Source organism: Armigeres subalbatus, chromosome 1, assembly GCF_024139115.2.
Source record: "Armigeres subalbatus isolate Guangzhou_Male chromosome 1, GZ_Asu_2, whole genome shotgun sequence".
Classification (NCBI taxonomy): domain Eukaryota; kingdom Metazoa; phylum Arthropoda; class Insecta; order Diptera; family Culicidae; genus Armigeres; species Armigeres subalbatus.
In genome coordinates this window covers 133963861-133990530 of record NC_085139.1, presented here as the reverse complement: position 1 = coordinate 133990530, position 26670 = coordinate 133963861, and the positions used below count along the sequence as shown (strand labels likewise).

At 36.2% G+C, this 26670-nt stretch overlaps 1 protein-coding gene across 1 annotated transcript; it reads left to right on the top strand.

Annotated features, from left to right (window-relative positions):
• LOC134206542 (uncharacterized) lies at positions 1 to 24847 on the top strand. The gene is made up of 4 exons (XM_062682270.1): positions 1 to 529; positions 23540 to 23699; positions 23765 to 23896; positions 24047 to 24847. Exons 1-4 carry the CDS (start codon positions 439 to 441, stop codon positions 24312 to 24314), a joined length of 651 nt encoding a protein of 216 aa, XP_062538254.1. The 5' UTR covers positions 1 to 438; the 3' UTR covers positions 24315 to 24847.
• The last annotated feature ends 1823 nt before the right edge of the window (positions 24848 to 26670 follow it).

Sequence of the window (26670 nt, the reverse complement as noted above, 5' to 3'; positions counted from 1 at the left end):
ACACTGAACAGGAAACTCAGGATAACATTGGGGTAGTGGTGTGATCGCAAAAACGAACATAAAATTGGGATACAAGGTGGAAAGTGCATGTGCGTGTCGGCCGAATTTGTCCGTTTACTTTTGGTGTTAGAAAAATGTGCACAATAATTGGATTTGGATTTTGTTATGAACCATCTGGCTTTCATTTTCCATTCCACTAATAACTTCAACAAGGTTCAAAAAGCTTAATTTATTTTAAGTGCCAATGAAAATTCGGTTTAATTCTATTGGAGTACATGTTTGAATTAATAAGTGGATTTTATTCAACAAGTTCTAAATAAAGAAGATTGATATTATGGATAAAAAATAAATTTAATTCTTTGCCACCACGTGTAACCATTAAGCTGGAAGAAAATTTCGTGTCGGAGTGATAATTTTTTCTATTTCCCTACAATCACGATGGCAATCATAAGTGGTATGATGAGTTGTCGATTGGACGTAATTGGCGCATTATTGCTAATGTTATGCTGTTGCTTCAGTTATGCACAAGGTAAGTAATTTAACCATCTACGGAAAAACTCATATTTTCAATATGGCTAGTGTTAGTTTTAAAATAAACCGTATTACGAAAAAACTGCTCGTCCATATATTTCATTTCATTTTGAATTACTTCCAAAAAGTTAGAGTGAAAGTTTAGCAAAAGATCCTGCATGAATTCGGAAAGAAAATCGCTGTATAACTCTAGTTTATCTGTAATATAATCGGTCTCTTTTTGCCACAAAAATATTGCATCAAAATGGACCCATAAAAATCCAGAACAGTGAAAAAATGTGTATTTGAAGAATATTTCAAGTCTATAGTACTGCTAAATTTCAGAATCATTGTTTGTTACTTCAGTAGAAGCTTAAAGTTTGATGACAAGAAACTCTATAGACAATCCGTTTGGAACACTTTAAGAAAATAAAGCTTTTTAAAATTATTCGGAACTTCGAGGCTTATCTGCGATTTCTTATCTATGGTTCCCAAATGAACTACGGGTATTAATCATTATTGACCATTATTCAAACACTGCTTGGGTATTGAGAAACTAATCTTCGTTGTTCTATGATTTGTAGTATGGTTTGAAAAACATCGAAGTTCATGGAAGTTTGGATGCTTCAAAATTCAGCGCTGAAATTTACCAAGGATAGAATTCTAAAATGAATTCAAAATCTTGAAATCTGTTATTTTTGGATTCGGGAATCGAAAACTTGTTTTTTTCTGTTTGCCTTTTCGAAATTACGTTTTTTGAAAGTTTTTATTTCTCCTTAAATATTATCATACAAAAAGTGCATTGTATAGTTAAACATTTAATGAGAAAGGCTAATATTTCAGTAGTAATTACAAATTTGCCATACAAGATTTTCTTTACTGAAGCAGTTATAGTGTTACACGATTTTTGATAACCAGATAAGAGAGGACACAGTAATATAATATAAATATATAAATATATGGATAAATGATCATTGGAATTATTATCGCAGTTTTCTAATTTTCAAGAAATTCAGTATTTGCAGCAAAAATTAAATAACCCAATTCGGAAACGAGCCAGCCTAGGGCTGAAAGTCTCCCTTCTAAAGATATATAAAAAATAACCCAGTGATCCCGAGCAGCACAATTCAAGTGAATTCGGTTGCAGCAACTTAATTATGGCTGACTCTGGTCATATATATCTATGTCCATTTAGAATCCGGAATAATAAAATCATCTGTATCTCGGTAACGGATTGAGGTACAAATAAGGTTAATACATCAAATCAAGGGTAATTCACTGAACTTTTTAATAATATTGATACATATTGATCCAAACAATTTCTTCTGGTTTCTAGTGAAAATTTACACCTTCTTCTTTATTCCTCTCATCAAAAGTTGCACACTTCCGGAGTCTCGATGGGCCGGAGCTGTGGGCAGTTGCGTAGATTTATGTTTTTATCGATGAAATCTTCGTTATTATCGTGGTACCACTGGATGACTTCCCGGCTGTAGTGGCAACTCGCCAAATCTGGCCAAAACTTCACGGGACCTTTATGGGCTCTATAGAAGGTAGATCGCGGTTTTTGAGAAATTCATCCTTGTACAGCTTCGAGTCCATCGTTTTTGTTTGTGTGTCTTTATTAAGGAGACTTTCAGCCCGAGGCTGGCTCGTCTCCGACGAGTCCATCGTCTTATTCGTCACAAACACTTAGGTCTTTGCTCCACAGCTGCATATCCCTTGCCAAAATCATGTGTTTATTTTTGCAAGTTTGTCCAAAAAGCAAACTTAAACTTCGCAGGAACTACTCCTCGTGCCGTCGCCATGTAGAATTTTTGGTTGCTACTTCGAGTATTTGATGAAACTTGTTCGCTTCCCCGAGCGCAGTCACATCATAATTAGAGCTAATAGAAAACATATATAAAATAAAAACACAATTAGTTCTCAATTTTTGCTTATTATGATTAATTACATATTTTGATTTGATTTGGCTGTAGCTTTCTGATTGTTTTTATATGACATCAAACTTCATACTTGTTATCGAGAACCAACATCTTAATCAGTTTTAATTTGCTCTCATCGACAGCAGAAAAAGTTTTCGATCAGATGTCACAGGCTGTGACTCACAGCAAGATTTCATGCTATAGATTTTGATATTTTGATCGTTATAACGACCAAAAGAATATCAACCGGAATTATCAAAATCGGCGATTTCACAACACCAAAACAAATTATCGATTTGATTACAATCTTTGCTCGGGTCTTCAACTGAACCGTTTGTTTGCGAACCTGCATATTTAACATTTTTGGTCAGAATGATATTTTTATATATTTTGAAGCCTTGTAAAAATACGTATTCTGGTAAAAACACGTCGAGCCGACGTGTTAAGCTTGATGGAGCTCCCAGGCGATCGAATTTAAATAACATGATCAACTCGATCAAATGCAGCTTTCAGATCAGTGTAAACTGTGTCCACTTGATTACCCTCTTCGATATTTATCAGACAGCGAGACGTAAACTGCACAAGCTTGGTATCAATCGAACGACCAGAAAAAAGGCCATGCTGATCCAGAGAGATGCATGACTTCAGTGCACAAAACAGGACTTCTCCGACGAGAATTTCAAGCAACTTAGATCCAGCACAGAGTGAAGTAATGCCTCTGTAGTTATTCACGTTTCGTTCATCTTCTTTTTTGAATACAGGACTCCTTCCATTTTGCCGGATATTTCAATTCAACGATTGACCTGTTACATATGATGGTCAGTGGAGTACAAAGCGTCATCGCGCATTTTTTCAACACAATTGATAGTATACCGTCAGGACCAGGAGCCGGCGAAGATTTCAATTTGTTGAGAGCATTAAGAACATCATCTTGAGAACAACATTTGATATCATTGAGCTTTTTTTGTCTACTCGGGAAGCTTAACAACCTAGCTGAGTTCTACTCTTCGGCAGGTTTAGTTATCAACGTCAACAATTCCATCTAAATCTTTGGATGAAAACACGTTGACCCCTTTTAGTTTAACAGTAGCCGGGCAGGAAGCAAGCATGTTATCGATCATTTAGTAATTTGCGTTCGATCATTTCGTAGTTTGTCAATAACTCATTCCAGAAGCTGAATTTCAAAATGTGTTGTATGGTGGACTTCTAGTTCTAGGCTCTGCCTAATGGTTCGTTGTTGGAATTCAACTAATAACGGAGTTATAGCGCTAGTTGCAGTAACTTAAACAAAATTATTGGAATTTTGTTATCATTTAGTCTAAGTTACTGAAACTATATTTGGCAGAGATTTTATAACATTTTGGCAGAGATTTTATAACAAAATTATTGCAATTTTTGTTATTTGTAACACATATTGATATAATTGTGATAAAAGTTAGTTATGACTAACTGGTCGGGAACTCCAACACTTTCAATAAAAAATTACTTGAAAACGGCTTGACCGATCTTTTGATTTCTTCGGCAAAGTTTTAGGTAATCAATGGGGCTATGTGAAAAAATATTCACTGCGAAAAAAAATGTTCAAACATTGAAAGAAAAACGATTTTCTCAAAAACGAATTTTACAATATTTTTGACATGTAGTAACATACATTATGTATTTTTTTTGCACCATGAGTCATAATGGAGAAATGATGGACAAAAAAGTTATATTTTTTAAAAAATTTATTGTTTTTTTCAAAAACGGTCGAAATATTTTTTTACGTTTTTATCGATCCGATTTTATGGAAGTACGTTAAATTTCCAATGGAAAAGGGATACAGTAATTTTTTTCTAAGTGCTACCGTGAGATACAGCAGTTATAAGATAAAATATACCGATTTTTTAAAATTTTCAGTCGTTTTCGAATGTTTTTCTATTCTATTTAACTTAGAATCAAATTTTACGGAGTCATTGATATTTATCGACAAATGCTAGTATTGGTTGGTTATTTTCATGGTATGAGATTGTGGAAAAAATACTTTACGTAGAAAAAAAAACAAATAATTTGTTTTTCGTAATTCAGCTTTAGTGAACCATCATCAGAATTGAAACTTAAAAAAATATACAAAAAGACGGGTTGTTCCCGAAACGTATATATATATATATATATATATATATATATATATATATATATATATATATATATATATCATATGATAATATATGATATTTTAATCAAACACTCTCATGTTATAGTAAGCAACTAATAACAGAAATAGCATTTTATTCAAGTGACAACGACAAGCAGATAACAAGCATAAGATAGTTCAGAAGGTAATAATGCATTTGAAGATGGACACCTATTGGAAGGATTAATAAACGTGTTTAAAAAAACCCAGATTAATCCACCTAGCGGTGATGGTGCCTTTCTCGTTCGTTCAAAAGGTTTGAAAAAATCTCAAATAACACCAACATGTGGATTGGTCTTATTTTTCATATTTGTTTAAATGCATAAAAAAAATTCTCGCCAAACGCAATTTATTGCAAACAAATCGGATGAGCATAATCTAATCTAATCTAATCTAATCTCATACTTGCGCAGCCAATACTTGAAAGCATCCTGGAAAATGACGGTTTCTAAATTCCGTCATTTTTCTTTTCATACGGCCAGGCCAACTACGCAGTATGTACCGCAGAGATGATTTCTAGATACTGAGCGACTTCAGAATTTGTAAACCCTTAAAGTCGAACCATACCATGAAATCGAGGGGATAGGAAGAAAGCGTGGACCTCCCGTACCATACGCTTCCAGTTAGTATAAATAATAATCAAATATTATATTAATGAATTTTTCGTTGGGAGCGAAGCTATTTAAAAGTTATGAAATGCTCCATTCGGCAAGTGATGGTTAACGTCGTGTTCAGAATAACTACGTTCACTATAAATAAGAAAAGAAGAAGAAAATCATCATTAGTAGACGGTAACGTCAGCTTCTTTCCTCGGTAACAGATGTGATGACAATTCTGAAAATAAAAGAAGCGCTAGCACAGCATTAGAAGATTGGACACTTTAATTATACTCATGTTATTTTTGAAATGCTTTTCCAGACTGCTATCAGAAATCAAGGGGGGTTAAATCCTTGATTCCAATCTAAGAAAAACATTACAGGGACATGAGTATTACTATCTGCGGTTGGGAAGCGTCTAGGAAGTTGGAAGGAAGGATTAGTGTAATATTTACTTAATGACTTACCGACAATGTCATAAGCACTACAGAATTGGAAATTGGGGAAGGTTTTCGTTGGGTCAGGATTTGCCTGTAGCTGACAATGTGACCGTGGTAGATCTTACCCCGTAACACACCACGTAAAGGTGTCTACCCAGCATTACGGGAAGCAAACAAATCGGATGAGCATAAGAACAAAAAATGGCATTTAATTTTGTAGTTTTAAAATTAGTATTTTCGCCATAACTTTTGACCCAATTGTACGATCCGGCCAAGTTTCTATAGGAAACAATGGGACAAGATTCTGCGTCGAATGCAATCTGTTGCGAGCGACCTGAGAAGCACACATATTGCACATCAATCACAGTAACTTATATATGACCGTATTCAGTCACAATATGGTTGCTGCAACCAGATTTGTTGAACTTGTGTTGCTTGGGGAATAGATGAAGTCTAAGTGCTAAAAAAGTGAGCTAGACTTTTTTGAACTTTTTTTCACAATAAATAGAAATTTGACCATAACATCTAAGCCCATAGTCCGATCTGGCCAATTTTCAATAAGAAAATATGAGACATTCTGCGTCGAATGCAATTGAATGCGAGCAAATCAGTTGAGGAAAAGTGCCTGAAAAATGAGTGAGTTTTTTTTTAGCGATTTTTCCATTAAAAAATGGTATAATTTTTGATCCCATAGTCCGATATGGCCAATTTTCAATAGGAACGGGACAGGATTCTACGTCGAATGCAACTTGTTGTGAGCAAATCGGTTAAGATCACTCCTGACGGAATCCAAGTTTCAAAGTGCGTCGCAGCATGCGTTAAAAAATAAAAATGACAGTTGTGCGTTGCTTCCGTATCGAGTGGTGTGCCCCCGAAAACACGAGTACTTTGAAACTCGGATTCCGTCAGGAGTGATCTTAAGGATGTGCGCCCGAAAAAATGCATTTTTTACGCGATTTTTTTGTATGAATTTGTATTATGACCATAACTTTTGATCCCATAGTCCGATGTGGCCAATTTCAAATAGGAAACAATGGGACAGGATTCTGCGTCTAATGCAACTTGTTGTGAGCAAATCGGTTGAGGATAAGTGCCCGAAAAATGAGTGACATTTTTTACGCGATTTTTTCGTATGAATTTGTATTTTGACCATAACTTCTGATCCCATAGTCCGATCTGGCCAATTTCAAATAGGAAATAATGGGACAGGATTCTGCGTCGAATGCAACTTCTTGCGAGCAAATCGGTTGAGGATAAGTGCCCGAAAAATGAGTGACATTTTTTACGCGGTTTTTTCGTATGAATTTGTATTTTGGCCATAACTTCTGATCCCATAGTCCGATCTGGCCAATTTCAAATAGGAAACAATGGGGCAGGATTCTGCGTCGAATGCAGCTTGTTGCGAGCAAATCGGTTGAGGATAAGTGCCCGAAAAATGAGTGACATTTTTTACGCGATTTTTTTGTATGAATTTGTATTTTGACCATAACTTCTGATCCCATAGTCCGATCTGGCCAATTTCAAATAGGAAACAATGGGACAGGATTCTGCGTTGAATGCAACTTGTTGCGAGCAAATTGGTTGAGGATAAATGCCCGAAAAATGAGTGACATTTTTTTAGTAGTTTTGCGCACACACACACATACACACACATACACACACACACACACACACACACAGACATCACCTCAATTCGTCGAACTGAGTCGATTGGTATATAACACTATGGGTCTCCGGGCCTTCTATAAAAAGTTTGTTTTTGGAGCGATCATATAGCCTTTACCGTATACTTAGTATACGAGAAAGGCAAAACGTTTTGGAAATCTTTCTGATTGCTAAATTAGTTGCTGTAGATTTGGGGCCCTCCTTAGCCGTGCGGTAAGACGCGCGGCTACAAAGCAAGACCATGCTGAGGATGGCTGGGTTCGATTCCCGGTGCCGGTCTAGGCAATTTTCGGATTGAAAATTGTTTGGACTTCCCTGGGCATAAAAGTATCATCGTGTTAGCCTCATGATATACGAGTGCAAAAATGGTAACCTGGCTTAGAAGCCTCGCAGTTAATAACTGTGGAAGTGCTTAATGAGCACTAAGCTGCGAGGCGGCTCTGTCCCAGTGTGGGGATGTAATGCCAATAAGAAGAAGAAAGAAGATTTGGAATCGGCCAGACAAACTACCCAATCTAGTGGTAATGATTTATTGTGTAATAGAGAGGAAGATATTCAAATGATTGATCTTAATTCAATAAAGTTTTCAAGCAAATTCACTGTTAGGACTGTACAATTTTAACTCTTGGCTATATTTCTTAATTCATGCAAGTCCAAAACAAATTGAATACAAATTCATATTCTGCACATGGCGTTTCCTTTATTACTGGCCAAGGATAGTCTAGGCTTCCTTTTTATCGGAATTTTGTAATTTTCAAATTCGTTTCCTATATTTGTCTATCACTTGTCCATCCTGACCCACCTTCAATATTGAATAGAAGCCTTTGGCCAAATAATATACCAAACATTAGTTAGGTTGAAAGATTCGGATTTGATTTTTTCTTAGTAAAGATTTTTTCTCCACCATCTCATACCATGAAAATGGCCAACCACTTCTCCATTACTAGCATTTGTCAATAAATATCAACGGTTCAGTAAAATTTGATTCTAGGTTGAATAGACTCGAAAAAAAAATCAAAAAAATGTTATCTTATAACTGCTGTATCTCAGAAACGGTAGCACTTTAAGTGCTCTAATAGAACAAAAAAAAATACTGTATCCCTTTTTCATTGGAAATTTAACGTACTTTCATAAAATCGGGTCGATAAAAACGTTAAACAAATATTTCGACCATTTTTAAAAAACCAACTAGTTTTAATTTTTTTAAACTTTTTTGTCCTTCATTTCTCCATTATGTCTCATAGTGCAAAAAAATACATATATTGTCTGCTACAACATATCTAAAAATAAAAAATATTGGAAAACTTATTTTTTGAGAAAATTGATTTTTAAGTTTTATTTTCAAAGTTTGAACAATTTTATTTCGCAGTGTATATTTTTTTAACATAGCCCCATTGATTACCTAAAAGTTTGCCAAAACGATCGGTCATGCCGTTTTCAAGTTAAGTTTTTTTGAAAGTGTTCAAGGTGTTTTTGCTTCCGCCCTTGTCAAAAGTTAGGTAGTCAAAATGGCAAACCAATGATGCAAATTATTTAGGACTTCTGCTGGATCAAAAATTATCTTTTAAAAGTCACATTGAATGCATTCAAGCCAAATGTAACAAATATATTAAGTGTCTATATTCACTTATAAACAGAAAATCAATGTCTTAAGAACAAACTTTTGATTTACAAACAAATTTTTAGACCAGCCATGTTGTATGCTGTGCCAATATGGACTAGTTGCTGCACTACCAGAAAGAAGGCACTCCAGAGGATTCAAAATAAAATTTTGAAAATTATTCTGAAGTTACCTCCGTGGTATAGTACCAATGAACTTTATAGAATTTCTAATATTGAGACATTGCAACAAATGTCCAACAAAATAATTTCCAATTTTAGACAAAAATCGTTGCAATTTTCTATTGCAACGATTAGCTCTTTGTACCCTTAGTATAAATTAGGTTAAGTTAGTTTAAGTTGAAAACATTGTAATTCCTACATGATTCAATTAAACCAGAGGAAATATACTAACTGCCAGAGGCAATTGAAATGTATTAAAAATAACTCCTTAGCCGTGCGGTAAGACGCGCGGCTACAAAGCAAGACCATGCTGAAGGTGGCTGAGTTCGATTCCCGGTGCCGGTCTAGGCAATTTTCGGATTGAAAATTGTCTCGACTGCCCTGGGCATAAAAATATCATCGTGTTAGCCTCATGATATACGAATGCGAAAATGGTAACTTGGCTTAGAAACCTCGCAGTTAATAACTGTGGAAGTGCTTAATGAACATTAAGCTGCGAGGCGGCTCTGTCCCAGTGTGGGGATGTAATGCCAATAAGAAGAAGAAGAAGAAGGATAACTAAAAATGTAACATAGCAAATAAGGATGATAGTGTTAAGAAAACACGGAACACCTAGTCTAAGAGATGAATAAATGTATTAGATAATTAGCAAATAAAATTAGTTTAAAAAATAAAACAAAATAAAAAAATTGATGCAAATTATGTTTTTTGATCACAAAGATTGTATATGCAAAATTTCAGAGAAATAAAAAAAATACAAAAATAAATCGACCTTCGATTTCACAGAGAATTGCTCACATGCGTTAAGGATTTTATTGTTGACCAATATCAAAAACTCCAATTATGAACAATTGAAAATAACAAACAATAGACAAAGAACCCTGTCTAAGGCCAGCATTAGAAGGCTAAGAAAAAATAGTTTTAGGAAAAAATGGGTCAAAAGACAAATGCGAAAAGAGCAATGAGGTGGGATTATTGATTTCCCGTGTCAAATCCTTTTTTCATGAATAAAATGTAATTTTAATTATTTCCATGAATATGGTTGGCGTAAACGTTGGCGTTGGATCATAAACTTGATTTAAAAAATTACATTAAAGTAAGTGACTACAAATGCAGCGAACTTATAACTAATGGTCCTGGAACCAAAATACATATAACAAAACAGTCTTATCAGAGGATTCAAAATGAATATTTAATAATGATTCTAAAGTTGCATTCCTGATTTGTTAAATTCATAATACTTGACGTTGAAACAAATATCATAGAAACTAGTTTTTCAATTTTAGAGAAAAGGCGTTGCAATCCTGGCCATTTTTAACCGATTCCTCCTATTTTCGTATTTAAAGCGACATCACGTACATCGTTATCGGGAGCGACCAAAATGTGATAGAATCAGAATTATGACATTAGATCAAGAGGTGTGGAAATCGGTTTAATGTGCTAAGAACGCCCGAAAAAAAGGATTTAATGTGCGCTGAAGGGCTAAAATACATAGATGACCCGTCATCACCCCGGTGACGGCATAGAAAAACGTCACATGTGCTTTAGGTCGAATTCGTTATAAGAATGTACCTACATGGCATAATATCTGCCTTCTCTGCTTACGCTAACTTTAGAAAACATTTGCACTGCCGTCAGCATAACAAAAATCCCAACAAAGCCACTGCATGGTGGGCGAATTTTTCAAAGTGGTTTTCCCGATGGCGCTGATGCTTTGTGCCGTTTTCGTATGTTTGTTCTTTTAGACAGCGCCGATGTACTACAAATGGGAACAAAACAAAGTCAAAGACAATGTAAATATTTCTCAGGATTTCAATGCCGGAGCTAGAAACATCACATTGAAACGAATAGTGTTACACGTCAATTGCGATGTGGCTTTCAGGTTGGTGCAAAAGATGACTTTTTTATCCAGCTTACAAAATAAGAATACTTGAGGTGATTTACAAAGGTAGATTAATCCACCTAGAAGGGATGAGCGTGGAAGGCAAGGAAGTATTTGCAGAGTCCTGGTTAATCTGATAGATATTTTGATCTGGACTCAAGAACATTTTGTAGGAACTTGAACATTCCTTATACATGGTAATGATTCTGATTGAGTATTCAAAATTAATAAACAATGTGATATGAAATTTAATCACTGCACACACTCTTTGGCACGAATTCTCGCCACCCGCTTGACCTCCAATGTTTGCCTGGAAAACCAATACCCTAATAAACAATTAAGTTGAGCATCTCTTTTCTGAGATTATATACAGCTAATCATAAAAGATTTTCAAGGAAAATTTTGTTTTGTTGCAAAATATGTCTTCAAAATTAAACAAAGATGTTCTCATAATGTTATTCAAGAAAGCCGTTATCTATTTCAACACTTTCCCAAAGGATACGCAACCGTGTAGACTAGTGAGTAGAACAAACGCTTTATTACTCACGTGCATTAAGGTGATGAAGGAAATCGCCTGCAGACAGTTTTCTTTTGCGAACCTGTTTACTCTTTCGAGTAATCGGAAGGAAGGAATACGAAAGGAGTCTAGAAAGCAGTAGGCTAACTGCAGAGAAATGCTTTTAGCTTATGCTTATAAAGAAACATCCACGCAAATGTGATATTGAGACGTCATATGGTGATGCATATATGTCTTTCATAGATAGTTTACGAATAACGACGGTTGATACATGATCTGTGCTGTCCAGAATTAAAACCCGGAAGCCAATAAGTCACGTGGTAAAACAAACAAGTGAAATTTGCACTATTAAGTTTAAAATAGAGGTAATGCTTTCAATTGAAAATGGTGGAATTTTTAGTACCAGAGGATAGCGTTTCAGTGTCTTGTTTTCTTGCAGAGTCAGACCGCTTTCGAAGAAAACACATGTCGAAAACAATTGTATGTTTGTCAAAATTGTCTTGATCAGTAAGCAGTGAAGTTTACAACTGTCATTTTTTACATTCAGTAAGATAAGATTTTGCAGTCAATATGCCCCAAAATGGAACATTAGAGATATGGAAATTTTACTGGAAAGCCCATCGTTTTGAAATTTCTTCACTTTCAACATTTATTGGATATAAAAAATTGACATTAACAACAGTTTATTAAAGTGTTACTATACAAACCAAATGTTATGTATAAGATGTTAAGGTTCGGAATGTAAATCTCTACAAGGAGTCAATTTATAAAAAAATATTTCTCCTCTATTTTGTTTACTGTATAATTCCATCATATATTCCAAATATGTAATGGGAATTCTCAGAGAAAAAGAAAATGCAAATAAATCTCTTTTTTTTACAAGTTTAGGTATTCCATTAAAAAAAAAGAGGGTTGTATACGATACACGAAAGCTAATTAAACGTAGGATTACGTAAAGTGAAAAATGTTTAATTTTGAAATTCTGAATTTTTACACTGACGCTGATCATAGCCTGCTATGCCTTCTTCTTCTTCTTCTTCTTCTTCTTCTTCTTTTTCTTCTTCTTGTTAATGGCATTAAATTCCCCAATGGGAAATTGTCTACTGTTCATTCAGCACTTCCACAGTTATTAACTGCGAGGTTTCTCAGCCAAGTTACCATTTTTGCATTCGTATATCATGAGGCTAGCACGATAATACTTTTATGCCCAGGGAAGTTCGGTCAATTTCCAAATCGAAAATTTCCTAGACCGGAACTGGGAATCGAACTCAGCCACCCTCAGCACGGTCTTGCTTTGTAGCCGCGCATCTTACCGTTAGGCTAAGGGCGAAGCCAGAGTAAACGCGACGTGCGATGCGACGCGACGCGACAGTGCAATTTGTCAGCCTGTTGATAATGATTGTTATTCTTTTACGTAAGTCGTGATGCGTCGCATCGCACGTCGCGTCTACTCTGGCGGGCACCTAAGGAGGGCCCCTAAAGCTGCTATGACCGTAATGGAATTCATTGTTACTATTGATCTGCAATCATCATGCGTACAATGTATCTTTTCTGCGCTTGTGATTCTGATCACAAAGGGCCGGTGGCAACGGGCTTATTTTATTGAATTCAAGAAAGCTGCTTTCCGGCCCGCGCGAGCCATTTTGATCGGGATTCCGCAGAGAGCGGTCGAACAAGATTTAACGCAGAGCGAACTCAGCAGCAGCTGGTAGCAGTTTCAACGGAAAACCATCACATTGGTGGTGGCGTCTGCAGCGATCCCGCGTTACCAGTGGCGATGCTGAAAATTTATTCCAAATGGTGGCGTCTTAGCGAAAACTCATCGAGTGGCCGTCGGACAATAACAGCACGAAAAGAAATTCTAACTTGGTGTGAGTGTGTGAGTGCTTACATCAATTCAAACAAATTTATTGCAAATTGAAGAAAATTTGTCTCGGATTGAGCTTCTTTTGTATAACATGGTGGCCTGGAAAAAAATCGATTTCATTTCCAATGACTAACAGAAACAAAACCAAATAATCTAACCAGAAAATCGCACTTTCCGCCGACGTCAAATCGACGAAGACACCATCTTAGTGGAAAATTTCACTTGTCACTCGATAATTTGCTAATGAAACGCGATAGACGCTATCCATGCGAATAGTTTTTTTTTTTTTTTTTTTTTTTAACTATTGTATTTATTTGGCAGGCTCAGGCGTGTATAACACTTAACGGAGCCGAGACTCTTAATGATATTTACAATCGATATCATCTTATTATCAACTGTTAGTAAGGGAAAGGGACAAAGACCAAGATACTCGTGGCGACTCAAGGTTAGATTGCGTAATTTGGTGATGGACGGGGTTGGGATTTAGGTTTGAGGTATTTCAGCTGCTCATCCGGGTATTTGACGTCATGTCTGGTTTGGCGTAGCGTCGTGCTCGGGTTTTAGTTCTTCAGGGAGCATCTTCCGGATGGCCAGAGCTTCATGGTACACGGAACAATGAGACAGAGACAAGAAAAAACTGAGAAAGAAAAAATTGGAGGATTAAACTTTGATGTCAGACGAGCAAAGAAAGGCATAGATGACCTGCAAATACACCACATCGCGATCTCCCAAAACACCTCTTAGTTCCCGGAAGGGTTGTTTACCTCGGGCCACAAGGGTATCCAATAGTTGCTCTCTGGAGGCGTCATTTTCCGTACAATACCAAACTACGTGATCGATGTCATCGTAACCGGCTCCACACCTACAAAGATTGCTATCGACCAGGTTAATTCTATAGAGATGTGCGTTTAGTGAATAGTGATTGGACATAAGCCTCGACATCGTGCGAATGAAGCCTCGGCTTAAGTCCTCACTATAGTTTTTTTTTTTTTTTTTGTGGAATATCTCTCCAATGAGCGCTTGCACTGTCACCGACGGTCAATTTCTGCTGTCACCATGTGATTATGATTTACACTTTAAAGAAAATTCGTCTCAGTTGCGGCTGCGGTTTTGCTGGAAATCATGGTGCGGTCGTCATCAGTCATTAACAGCAGCAATACGAAAGTAAGAATTTTGCGAGAAAATTTCACTTTTGCGACAATTTTCAATACTGCAATCAAAAGCCTTCATGTTGTTTTGTTAATTGCGCTATTCAAATTAATTCATGAAAAAATGTTACTTAGGTCTTTTTGAAAAGTTAAGCGAGATTTGCTCGTTGAAGTCCATTCGGCCGAAACGGTTATTAGGCCAATAATGGTTTGGACGAAAATGTCATTTAGCCGAAAGCAACATACGGCCGACTGGACAAAAATACCGTTAGGCCAAAATGTCGTTTGGCTGAACAGGTAATTTGGCCGAAAATGCCATTTCGCGGAAAAGTCGTCTGGCAGTAAAGGGCATTTGTCCGAAAATGTCATTTGGTCGATCGCAACAACAACAACAATGAATGAATCGTACGATGATAAATGCCGTGTGGCTGAACAATAGTGATTGTGAAAAATTTGTAATATTTTATAATAATTAAGGGATGAGAAGTAAGAAATGAGGAATGAGACGGCTATCTTTGCACTGCTCCTCATTTCACACTTTCCACGGTGTGATAAGTGAGAAATGAGAAGAAAAAACTAAAGAGTGAGAAGTGAGACGTCTTACCTCTCACTTCTCATTCCCTTCGCACTTTTCACAGTAGGAAGCAAGAAGTGAGAAATGAGAAGTGATGAGCGATAATCTTCTCTTTTCAGTATTCACTCCTCATTTAACACTCATCACATTGAGAAGTGAGACGTTTCATTACTCGCTTCACTATCATCTCAGTTTTCGCTGTGAAAGTGAGAAATGAGAAGTGAGAAATGAGGAAGTAAGAAGTAAGAGTAATGAGTAAGAGTGGCGCCTTACAAATGACTTATTGAGCCAAACGAGTTTTTCGATCGAAAGGCATTGCCTTCTGGCGAATGACCTACGACCAAACGGCCGTTACCCACGTGAAATAGGCAAAAATTTGTCGAAAATCCAATGAGCATAACTTTGTTTGGGGTAATCCGATTTCAATGAAACCATTGAACGCAGCTTCTAGTATTCTTCTAGTTCTTCTAGTATTCTGCCGGCTGCCTTGAACCTTATTATTGGGCAGTCTATGGTTACCATATATGCTTCAAGTTTTTTGAGGATATGTTGAGAATGCCTTTTTTTCTCTGCTTGTGTTTGTGATGTCAACTTTTATATTTTTTTCCTCAGAAACTGGAACTTATTTATCAACAAATGGTGGTTTCAGATCTAGAAATTGATTGAAATATGAACATCACATTTCATGTTTTCGACGACCATAGAGAGATTTAGAAGCCTGTAGCCAATCAATAACACGTCACTGATGCCCTGAGAAAGTGGCTCAAGGTATATGACCATTGACCAAATCTCCGGGACCATTTTCTTGGGAATGGACATATTTCTGCGTATTTTTGGTAGATTCTCGTTCTGCAGCCAGCACTGATCAAAAATAAGTTGATAAATGATAAAATTTCACGCCACAAACAGGAAAAAATGCCTTTTCAACAAACACACTTATTTTTTTATCGGAATTTCAGCAATTTGTTCAACTTTTACTGCGATTCGCACAGCCGAGCCCCAGCACTTTGACAGATATCTGGCAAAATTGCTGAAAATCAGCAAATAATTTGCCGAAACCCAGCTAACAAACCTCATTTTTGTCGGGATATCAGTTTTTTAATTTGTTGAGCACACGGCTGCATGATGGCTAAAATCGTGCTTTTAGCGCGTTTATTTAATAGTACCTTTATTATGCAATTTAGCACAACGGTGTCTTCGAGACATTTTATCAGTAAGTTAATGCGCTTTTTCAGAGGTATCCAGCATAATGGTCAATCCTCCTAAAAGTGAGATAAAAAATCTATTTTTTCCAATTTACAACATGCAAGGTATATGCCTTCGCGAGAGTTGTAGTAAAAATTCTCCTGAAAAACTTTGTTGAAGACACCATGTTCGTAATTTCATTACTTTTGGAGATTTATTGCTTTTTATGTCAACAAGCTTTGTCATGTTCGACGTATAAGCATACAAGCATATGGAGACGCATGGTGCGCTGATTCATAAACTTGTGATTTTGCTTTGCATAGAAGAAAAAGTTTTTCGATGAAACATTCCTTACATTCGCTTACAACTCGACAGCTCAGGTATTAATTTGAAGTTCATTACTTGTGCTTTGTTATGCGTATGAGATTTATTGCGACAATTTGCCCGTTGTCAAGTTGCAGTTATCAAATATGACTAAAATATCCAGTAAAACTGTTATAACCTTTTTATTTTTCAATTTTTTTATTTGCAATAGCCACCAAACGGCGTATTTTAATATTATCTGAAACTTTCTAGAACATGCGAAAAATGTGGTGATTGAAATGAAAAAGATATGATGAAAAACCCATTTTTAAAAGCCAGTTCGCGAGAAGCGCGACCCCCTCTTGTATCGATATTCTCCGATTTGGATGAAATTTTCAGGGTTTGTTCATATATGTAAAAGAAGACATTTTGCAAATTTTCAGATTTTTTCATTGAGGGGAATTGGGGTAAAAGGGCCCTTAAAAAATTATTGTTCAAAAATCGCCAAAACCAAAAAATGCAATAACTTTGGCAATTAGTGACCGATGTTGTTTAAATTTTGCACGCTTTTTCTACTCAATTAATACTTTATACCAAGTGGTTAATAGGGTTATAAAGTTGTTTACTTTAGGAGAAAAATGACTTTTTCGATAAAGAATGGTCGTTTTTCCAAAGGGAATATTTTTCACCAACACATCTAGGATAAAAAACTAAACCCGTAAGGCAATTAAGGAACTAAAGAGCTTTCATCCCATATATAATTCAGAAGCGCCAACTCAAGAATTTCTAAGAAAATCGCAATTTTCTGCAACACTGTTTATTCAAAACAAGGTTCGCACAAATTTTGACCCTACTTAAGTTGATGATTTCGGATCTGGTGAAAACTGTCCAAACTTTTTTGTCTAAGTTGAAATTAAAAATCAGAATTTTCATTAGGGGAGTTTAGGGTAAAATAGTCCTTTAAAAATAAATGTAAAAAAATACATCTTTTTTTTATGTGAGTTCTAGCAGAAAATACATAAGTTTAAAAAACCTGTTTCTCCTTCCTTTCAATTCCTCTATATTTTTCGTTTCAATAGATACGTATATCATTCGCTGATCTATATTAGATAGCAAACTATTTGCAGAACAATTTTCAACAGAAGTAAAATAGGACCAAAATAAGTTCCTTAAACATTAGCACGTCTTTCGCAAACTGAAACAAAAATGAACGGATTCGACGAAAGTGCTTGTAGATATTTTTTTAATCAGCTACCGTGTACCATTCATACATTTTGAATTACTAACCTCCAAACTGCTAGCTAATATTACAGAGATACAATCTAAACAAAATGTTTGACTGAATGGACTATACCAGTTCTAATCGGGTGTACATATTTTCAAGGGTTGGACAATTTTATCTCATAGGTAATGGAATACTCTCGATTCTATGTTTACACAACTGTGTGAAAAACACTCCAAAGTTTAACAAAGTTGCATTCATTTTGCACAATACGGGAAAAACCTTTTTTTTCTACAACGAGCTGATTTTTTACACGGAGAGCGTAACAATGTAATGTGTATACCATTGAATAGGATAGAGCACAGCTTCCCAAAGTTGGGGGGTCGTGACCCCCTTCCATAAGATTTACACAGGCTGGGGGGTCGCGACCCACCACTTTGGGAAACTATGGGATAGAGTATCAATTGTCTGACGATTAGAAAACACACCCCTCATGAAAATACTTCAAATTTTAGGATACACGTTTCTACACTCATAGCTAAAATATATAAATTGTAGATCGCTTAATCAATTAATTAAAAGATTACCAAGCAAAACTGTTTTATTCTCGGCTTAATTTACACCACCTGAAAGTGCTTGACTACCTCAACAATTGTGAATTGATTGTAAAAATGATGCTTTAAATATCAGCCTTTTTCTCTTAAAATCTTTACTAACCTTATATGAACATATTTCCAACCAACCATAAGGTGTGGTTTGCTAAGAAGTAGTACTTGGGTAGTAACAGCTTGCAATACTTTTTGAGAAATCTATCTATTGCTTTTTTCACCGAGGAATAGACTACCATGTTGAAGTACCAAAACAAAATTTGTTTAATGTTCTCACTTTCGAATGGATGGAAACTAGCTAAAGCATTTATTTAGGTGGAACAATATTTTTGAACGGGAGAAATGACATGACTAGTTCACGTTATTTTTTGAGATTGAGAGATTGTGAAGGATTTAATTGTTGACAGATAAAAACCATAAAAATACTAAGCTTGGAAGAATTTCGAAGCAAACTAGCAAAATCACTAGATTAGTTGCCAGTTGGGTCGGAATAATCAAATCTAAGAAGTGTGGTTACGATTATCTTGTTTCGTAACATTATTTATATTTGGAGATCTATTTTACCCCTCTCTCCCCATCCCAATATTTTGCCAAATAGTTTCATCTACATATATGTAGATATAACCTTAAATAAACCTTGTAAGTTTCAGCCAGATGCTGAAAGATCGATAAAATGGAGTTGCGATTCTCACAAACTGGCTTGCAAACAAACATTGCAATGTGCAGAAACTCATAATTTGATTGATTGTTCTTAAGTCGGGGCACTGAAATAAGTTTCAATAAGTTTGATGTATATTCATTTTATTTATACAAGGCTATTTTACCCAATTTACCGAAATTGCTCGTTTTTCGTTAAAAATAATTGTTTTTTTTTCTCGCAAAGTAAAAGCAACATCACTACCTGTACTCACATTAATTGTAGCTTATTCAAAAAAATATCAACAAGCACGTTCGTCGAATTCGTTCATTTTTGTTTCAGTTTGCGAAAGACGTGCTAATGTTTAATGCACTTATTTTGGTTCTATTTTACTTCTGTTGAAAATTGCTCTGCAAATAGTTTGCTACCTAATATAGATCAGCGAAGGATATATGTATATATTAAGACGAAAAATATAGATGAATTGAAAGGAAGAAGAAACAGTTTTTTTAAACTTATGTATTTTCTGCAAGAACTCACATAAAAAAATGATGAATTTTTTGACATTTATTTTTAAAGGACTATTTTACCCTACACTCCCCTAATAGAAAATTCTGATTTTTAATTTCAACTTAGGCAAAAAAGTTTGGACAGTTTTCACCAGATTGGAAAACATCAACATAAGTAGGGTCGAAATTTCTGCGAACTTTCTTAAAAATAAACAATGTTGCAGAAAATTGCGATTTTCTTAGAAATTCTTGAGTTGGCGCTTCTGAATTATATATGAGATGACAGCTCTTTAGTTCCTTAATTGCCTTACGGGTTTAGTTTTTTATCCTAGATCTGTTGGTGAAAAATATTCCCTTTTGAAAAATGACCATTTTTTATCGAAAAAGTCATTTTTCTCCTAAAGTAAACAACTTTATAACCCTATTAACCACTTGGTATAAAGTACTAATTGAGTAGAAAAAGCGTGCAAAATTTAAACAAAATCGGTCACTCATTGCCAAAGTTATTGCATTTTTTTGGTTTTGGCGATTTTTGAACAATAATTTTTGAAGGGCCGTTTTACCCCACTTCCCCTCAATGAAAAAATCTGAAAATTTGCAAAATGCCTTCTCTTTTATATATGAACAAACCCTGAAAATTTCATCCAAATCGGAGAACATCGTTGCAACCTCCCTTGGAAAGGGGGTCGCGCTTCTCGCGAACTGGCTCTTAAGGGATTTTCAGCATAAAACATAAAAAATCTCCAATAGTAACGGAATTACGAACTTGGTGTCTTCGACAAAGTTTTTCGGGAAAACTTTTGCTACAACTTTCATGAAGAATCGAACCTTACATGTTGTGAAGTGGATAAAATATATTTTTTATCTCACTTTTAGGGGGATTGATCAGTAAACTGAATACCTTTAAAGAAGCGCATTAACTTACTGATAAAATGTCTCTTGAATAACAAAGGTACTATTAATTAAACGCGCTCAAAACACGATTTTAGCCACTGTGGGCTGTGCGGATTTTGCTGAGCTACAGAAAATTAATTTTATTTATTACCTGCAGACCCGACGAACTTTGTTTCGCCTAAAATTAATTTATTCTCTGATTAGTTCTCGAGTTGTGCAGAAATTTGAATTTCATTTGTATGGGAGCCCCCCTTTCCAAAGGTGGGAGGGGTCTCGAACCATCTTAAGAACCTTCCCCGGCCCCAAAAACCTCAGCTGACAAATGTTCACGCCGATCGGTTCAGTAGTTTCCGAGTCCATAAGGGTCAGACAGACAGAATTTCATTTTTATGTATATAGATTAAGATTTCTAATACCTTTTTGCAAAAGCAGAGCCTTAAAAACAAAAAAAAGTTATACATTGCATATATGTTCCAAAACTTATACTTTTCATTAGCTTTTTAGTATGAGATCATGCATATTAGGTGATTCAATGAACGGTATTAGTATCATCGAATATATTTTTGTCATAAGGGTTTTCCTTTGCAATCGCATATAATTGATAGAATTGATATATTTACCGGAAAAGTTTATCTTACTGTTTCACTACTTCTATTAGTGAAATAGATTTTGTCGATCTGAACTACTATTTATAGCATGATAAATATAACGTGGTGGAATATGTATCAATTTTCAACTTAATCGGCATTTTCCTCTGTTTCAACTTTTTTCATGTGGGACTTATATGCGCCATGCTGGTACAGATGTACGAAACAAGCAAAAATGTGTCAATAAACGTCGTGAAGGCTAATGACATTTTGCAGCTAATCTTAAAGCTGAAGACTCGTTCGTAACTTTCCGAATTTTGCACGGTGAAACGAGAGGCAATTTCGCAATTAAGTTCCAATCAACCCGCCTTCTCATCCTTATTAGGATGCAAACGTTCCGAGCGGTTGACTTTGAGACTGTGCGGACATTACGGCGACTGATAAATGGAATGCAACACCTAGACACGGTACAACCGACGGCATGGGAGCAAAGAGGGCCCGTGACTAAAGCATTCTGCCTAGCTTCGGGTACCTACCTACGATAAGAATCGCGGGAAATTATCATCTGCTCATTTGCTTGGAGATAGTAACCGCTCATGTGCTACTTGCAACGGGTGGTAGATGCGGTGAAGTCGAGGATGTTTTTGTTGTTTGCGGTTTTCACCCAGGCGCCAGTTCACTCCTGTAGTGAAAAATGGTGATAGACTATTTGGAAAACGTCGACCAGAACGACACAGTAAGTGGCAGAGATTATATGGGTAATGATAACTGAATAGACGTGCTTTGCTTATTGATAGGGAGTAGATAAAATTCAACAGTTGTGTTTAATAAACTTGCTATGTTTATTTTCCATTAGTTATGATAGATTAGGATTTAGATACTTGTATTTTGACCTCGGTAATATACTCTACTTTAAAGGATTTCAACCTCATATTTCATATTTGTAAAGTTTTCATTTCGTTCATTATTTTATTCATATTTATTTGCTCCAGCTTTCTACCTATCCAATTACCTACATATTGTAAGAATTGTCTTTCTTAAATAGTACACAGTCTCCGAGTAGGCTATAAGATCACTCCAAAAACGAACTTTCTAAAGGAGACGCCGGACACCCATAGTGTTGGTTTTCTCTGGGTGCCAACGAAAAGGATTTTTTTAAGTTTCAAAAGAAACCACTCACAGATTCCATTAGCACAGAATACTAATACCCTATGAAAAATATGAGCTCAACTGATAATGGTTTAACGGGTGCCTCTAATTCATCAAAGTTGCTTGAAAGTCCAAAGTTTTCTCAACGATTCCCATATAATTTTTTTTTTCGGCACATAATCACTTAAAAATACAGAAACATCGAGACATTGTTTTGATTCTTTTTTTGAAGTTAGATTTTTTACTTAAAAAGTTTTTGAAACTTTGAAAATTTTCATAAGACAAAAAAGGTTTTCATCAAATTTCAAAAATCGAAATTTTCTGTTTCATTAGCTCTAAATATGCCCATCATGTATGCACCCACAAAAAGTCAAACAATCTCAGCCCCACAGTTGAAAAGTGAATAAACTCGCTTCTCATCCTCCCGCGATACGAAAAACATTTGTTTGCAGTCTATTATCCAAAAAGGAGGCCTTATTGATACGACCGGAGCCTTGTTTCGATTCTTCACATGTCACGCTCCGCTCTTTGACCACCCCCGCGATCTCGACTGCAACAGGCAGCAATATTCAGCTCAACCCTTGGCTCAACCTCACGAGGCGTATGTGTTCGTCCCTAGAGGACGACTGCACTGATGTGTTGGAAATTTGGAATGCTTGCTCGGATGGCCACGATGTTTGGTTTGAGACTATGAACACATGTGACGACGCTAAAGAGCGTGTTACTGTTTTATATAGGTGTGAAGAGTTAGTGCTTTAGGACTTCATATTATAGCTTCCATCCCATGAAAAAGCAAATAAATAGAATTTGATAAGTTTCAATTTTCGGATTTGTTTAACATGTTAACAAAAATAAGCGACGAGATTGGTGCTTTATTTCTTATCCCTCGATTAGATGAATATATGTTCGATGAGATAAACATGGGAACAGTTCCCCTATATCGTCGGAAACACTGGTTAAAAGGTTATTGTTCCAGACAGGGAAACCATTTTTTTGAGCAGCTGATTGGTTTTCAGCAGCGTTAAACTGCAATTATCTTTCATTTTCAAATGGACATAGCAATTCCCTTTGCATAAGGTAGCTGTTTTCACTTAAAATTCTAAAAATAGCGCGTAGTCCGTTCAATTTTATTACAGGTAGGTTATGCTGTGTACAGTCGCACATAAACTCCAACATACTTAACCGCTAACCAATGCACTGTATTGTCGAATCAAATAAAATTTAATTTGGGAATTGAGCAAGATCCCAGCTCGTGCTTGTGTTTATTTATCGAATCAAACAAATCCACCCCCATGTCCATCACAACGCTAAGAGCGAAAGTAATCATGCTTCAAATATTATATTCCCTTTTCGCTATCTTTCTTCATTCCAGGAGGCTGTCTCAGTTATGGTCATTCGTGCTGGGGAGGGCACGGTAAACGATCGGGACCACCGTCTGGGCGATCCATCCCACGGTCTCTCCCGGTACCACCCATGGTTCCTGCCGACATGTGGTCTACCGTTGAACGATCGAAAGCACCTGAGGGAAAAGGGTAAACTCAGTACATTAGGAATCTGCAACACCGTACTTATATTTCAATATACTTTATCCTTTCAGAACGTTTTATGCAGCTCCTAACGATATTTATTATCAGCCACTAGGACGAGTAGTAAAGGCTCCTCCAGTTTCACTAGTGGACCTTCTGGGAGCGGATTCGTCATCATCTACTTCTATTGAAAATGATGATGTGTAAGTATACAAATGCATAACAGAATATGTTTGTTATAAAACGAATAATTCTGATCATAAAAAAAATATAAACACGTTTCAATTCAAGGCACGTTGAGTTTTATTCTAACTAGTTTATCTAAATCCTATTCGATTTTTTGTTCCCCATAGGTCTTCGAAATCAGACGATGATGAAAATAATGCAGAACCAAATCTTAACGACCACGGTGTTTCACAGTCTCGAGAGGATTTACTGCGACAAAGGCAATTGAGGAGAAAGGCGGCACTATTCGAAACTGCATCCGGCGGAACCGGTAGCTCCAACGAAGAAGACGTTGGACAATTGCTACTGGATGTTGCCATTCAGGACAGAAAAAAGGGTGATTTGATAAAGTTTCTCAATGCTACGCCGTTCCGAAAACTCGACCGTAGCACGTGAAGCGAGCCATCAACCACCCCTGACTAAAGTTGCTCTGGCCATGAGTGTTGGAGATAGGGAAACGCAGGACTGCTGATATACACTTTAATCTTTAAGACGATCATTTGCAAAATTTGACAAAGCGAAAGTTTCTGAATATTATCATCACCATTATCTCTAGTTCATGTAGGATTAATAATAAGCAGTAATAATGGCCTGTACAAGCGCGAGTGCTGCCTACTGCTGGGCTGGAAGTTTGGCAGAACTCGCGAAAACTCGGGATGAAAAAAAATCCAATAACTCTCTGTTAGATATGGATGTGAATGCATGCATAAGTAGATGCAATCAAAGGGAATGAATTCTTCAACATGACATTTTGCATTGGGGGCAAGCTATTATCAAGTCACATATTAAGTCATCTAATTATGTTGTCATAACACTAAGAAGTTTGGCGATATCTATTTTACGAAACTGAATAAATGTATGGCAATTCAATAGCAATTTATACGTTTTATGTAAATAAAATAGTGCATCATTATTCAAAACATTTACTGTTGGAGAAAAAAATCCCTAAATCATCGATCAATAAAGAGGGTTTTTTAGAAAATTGTGTGTATTCCACGTCATTCTCTTTCTTCCTCGGCTCTTCTGCAGATAGAACGACCATTTCATTGAAATTGAAGTTATTTATTGGAAATTGGAGTAGAGTTAATTCCTACTTACCACATCTTGTTTCAAATTATTGTTGGACCCTTGTACCTTAGTCTATGTACCTATGGACCTTTGCTATTTTCTCTTCCGGTATACGCACCACATGTCCAGCCTACTGTAATCTGCCGATGTATGCATTTTTGTACACTAGGTATTAGGGTGGTTCAAAAAATTGATTTTGCTCCACAGCGCTCATCTGATTCTTTATCATGTTCTGAGTGTCGTCTGAAAATTTGAGCTCATTTGGATTAAAACTGATTTAGCACAAGCCGTTTCAAGTTTACATGCAAATTAGTATGGGGAAATTTATTTTTTTATTTTACTGTTAATGACGCTTCCCCATTAAGCGCAGGTTAAGAGAAAACCTACATAGCTAAAAGGAATACTCAACAGCTTTCACTCAGTGAAAACCGCATCTTAATTAATCGTTCCAATAATTAGTAATCGAATTTAATCTATACCGTGGTTTTCTGAAGCTAATTGCATAACTTCTCAACAGGCAACATTGCTGCTCGAGGCGCGAAAGATAGCACACACAAATTCAGGCTACTATGTTGCACTGCACATTGCAGTGATGCCCTTAAAGAAGTTTAACGATCATGACTAATGATTCGCAACCTGTATTAAAATCGATTACTAATTATTGGGGCGATTAATCAACATGCGGTTTTCGTTGGGTGAAAGCTGTTGAGTATTCCTTTTAGCTGCGCTTAATGCGGAAGCGTCATTTACAGTATACTGAAAAAATAAATTTCCCCATACTAATTTGCATGCAAACTTGAAATTTTTTTAATCTTTCGTTTATTTGGAAGGCTCATTTGCCGTTTAGCGTTACGGAGCCGAAAGCATCAAACTTGAAATCGCTTGTGCTAAATCAGTTTTAATCCAAATGAGCTCAAATTTTCAGAGGACACTCAGAACATGATAAAGAATCAGATGGGCACTGTGGAGCAAAATCGATTTTTTGAACCACCCTACTAGGTATACAACTCGTGATTCATGCGTCTGCACCATTCACCATTTTTGACCGCGGCGCGCCTAGTATTCAGCGCAGTATTTTCCTGCCAAACACTCCGGGAATTCGATAGTCTTTTCGATCTTTTAACGTCCATGCTTCATTACCTTGAAGGGCGAGTGGACGAATCAACGTTGTGTATAGAGCTAGTTTTTTCCGTATCTGTATGCTGCGAGACTTCAGCTGGCTACACAAACCGTAGATAGTCCTACTTGCAGCCCCAACATATCTTTTCACCTCGCTGCTGACTACCACATGTAACGAGTGTTCCAATATATAAGAATTAGTACTTAGTTACTTAGTTTTGACAGAATTTATGATCAGTGCTATTGTTTCAGGATGACGCTTCCATCGTGAAAGCCGAAAATGACTCTTCGAATGCAACACAACTGTTGTTGCTGCAACGCTCTAATATGAAAACGTGTGGTGTGAGCCATATACTGAAAACAAAACTATTGCTTTAATTGTGGACCTGAATTTAACAGCTACAAAACAGTATGAATTATTGCGTAAAGGAGCTTTTCTCAGAATTACTTCTCTATATCCATAATATTTTAAAATCCTCCACGCTAATAAAATGTGTTATCCTGAAAGCAGTACGTACAATGATAGTAACCGAGTCATTAGCCGTAGTTAAACTGGGACCTAGCT

What these genes read in the sequence shown, in the direction of transcription:
- LOC134206542 (XM_062682270.1), top strand. Translation starts at nt 439, where the DNA reads ATGGCAATCATAAGTGGTATGATGAGTTGTCGATTGGACGTAATTGGC. An exon ending in TTGCTTCAGTTATGCACAAG is followed by an intron (nt 530 to 23,539) that starts GTAAGTAATTTA and finishes TCTTCATTCCAG; the next exon opens with GAGGCTGTCTCAGTTATGGT. An exon ending in AAAGCACCTGAGGGAAAAGG is followed by an intron (nt 23,700 to 23,764) that starts GTAAACTCAGTA and finishes TTATCCTTTCAG; the next exon opens with AACGTTTTATGCAGCTCCTA.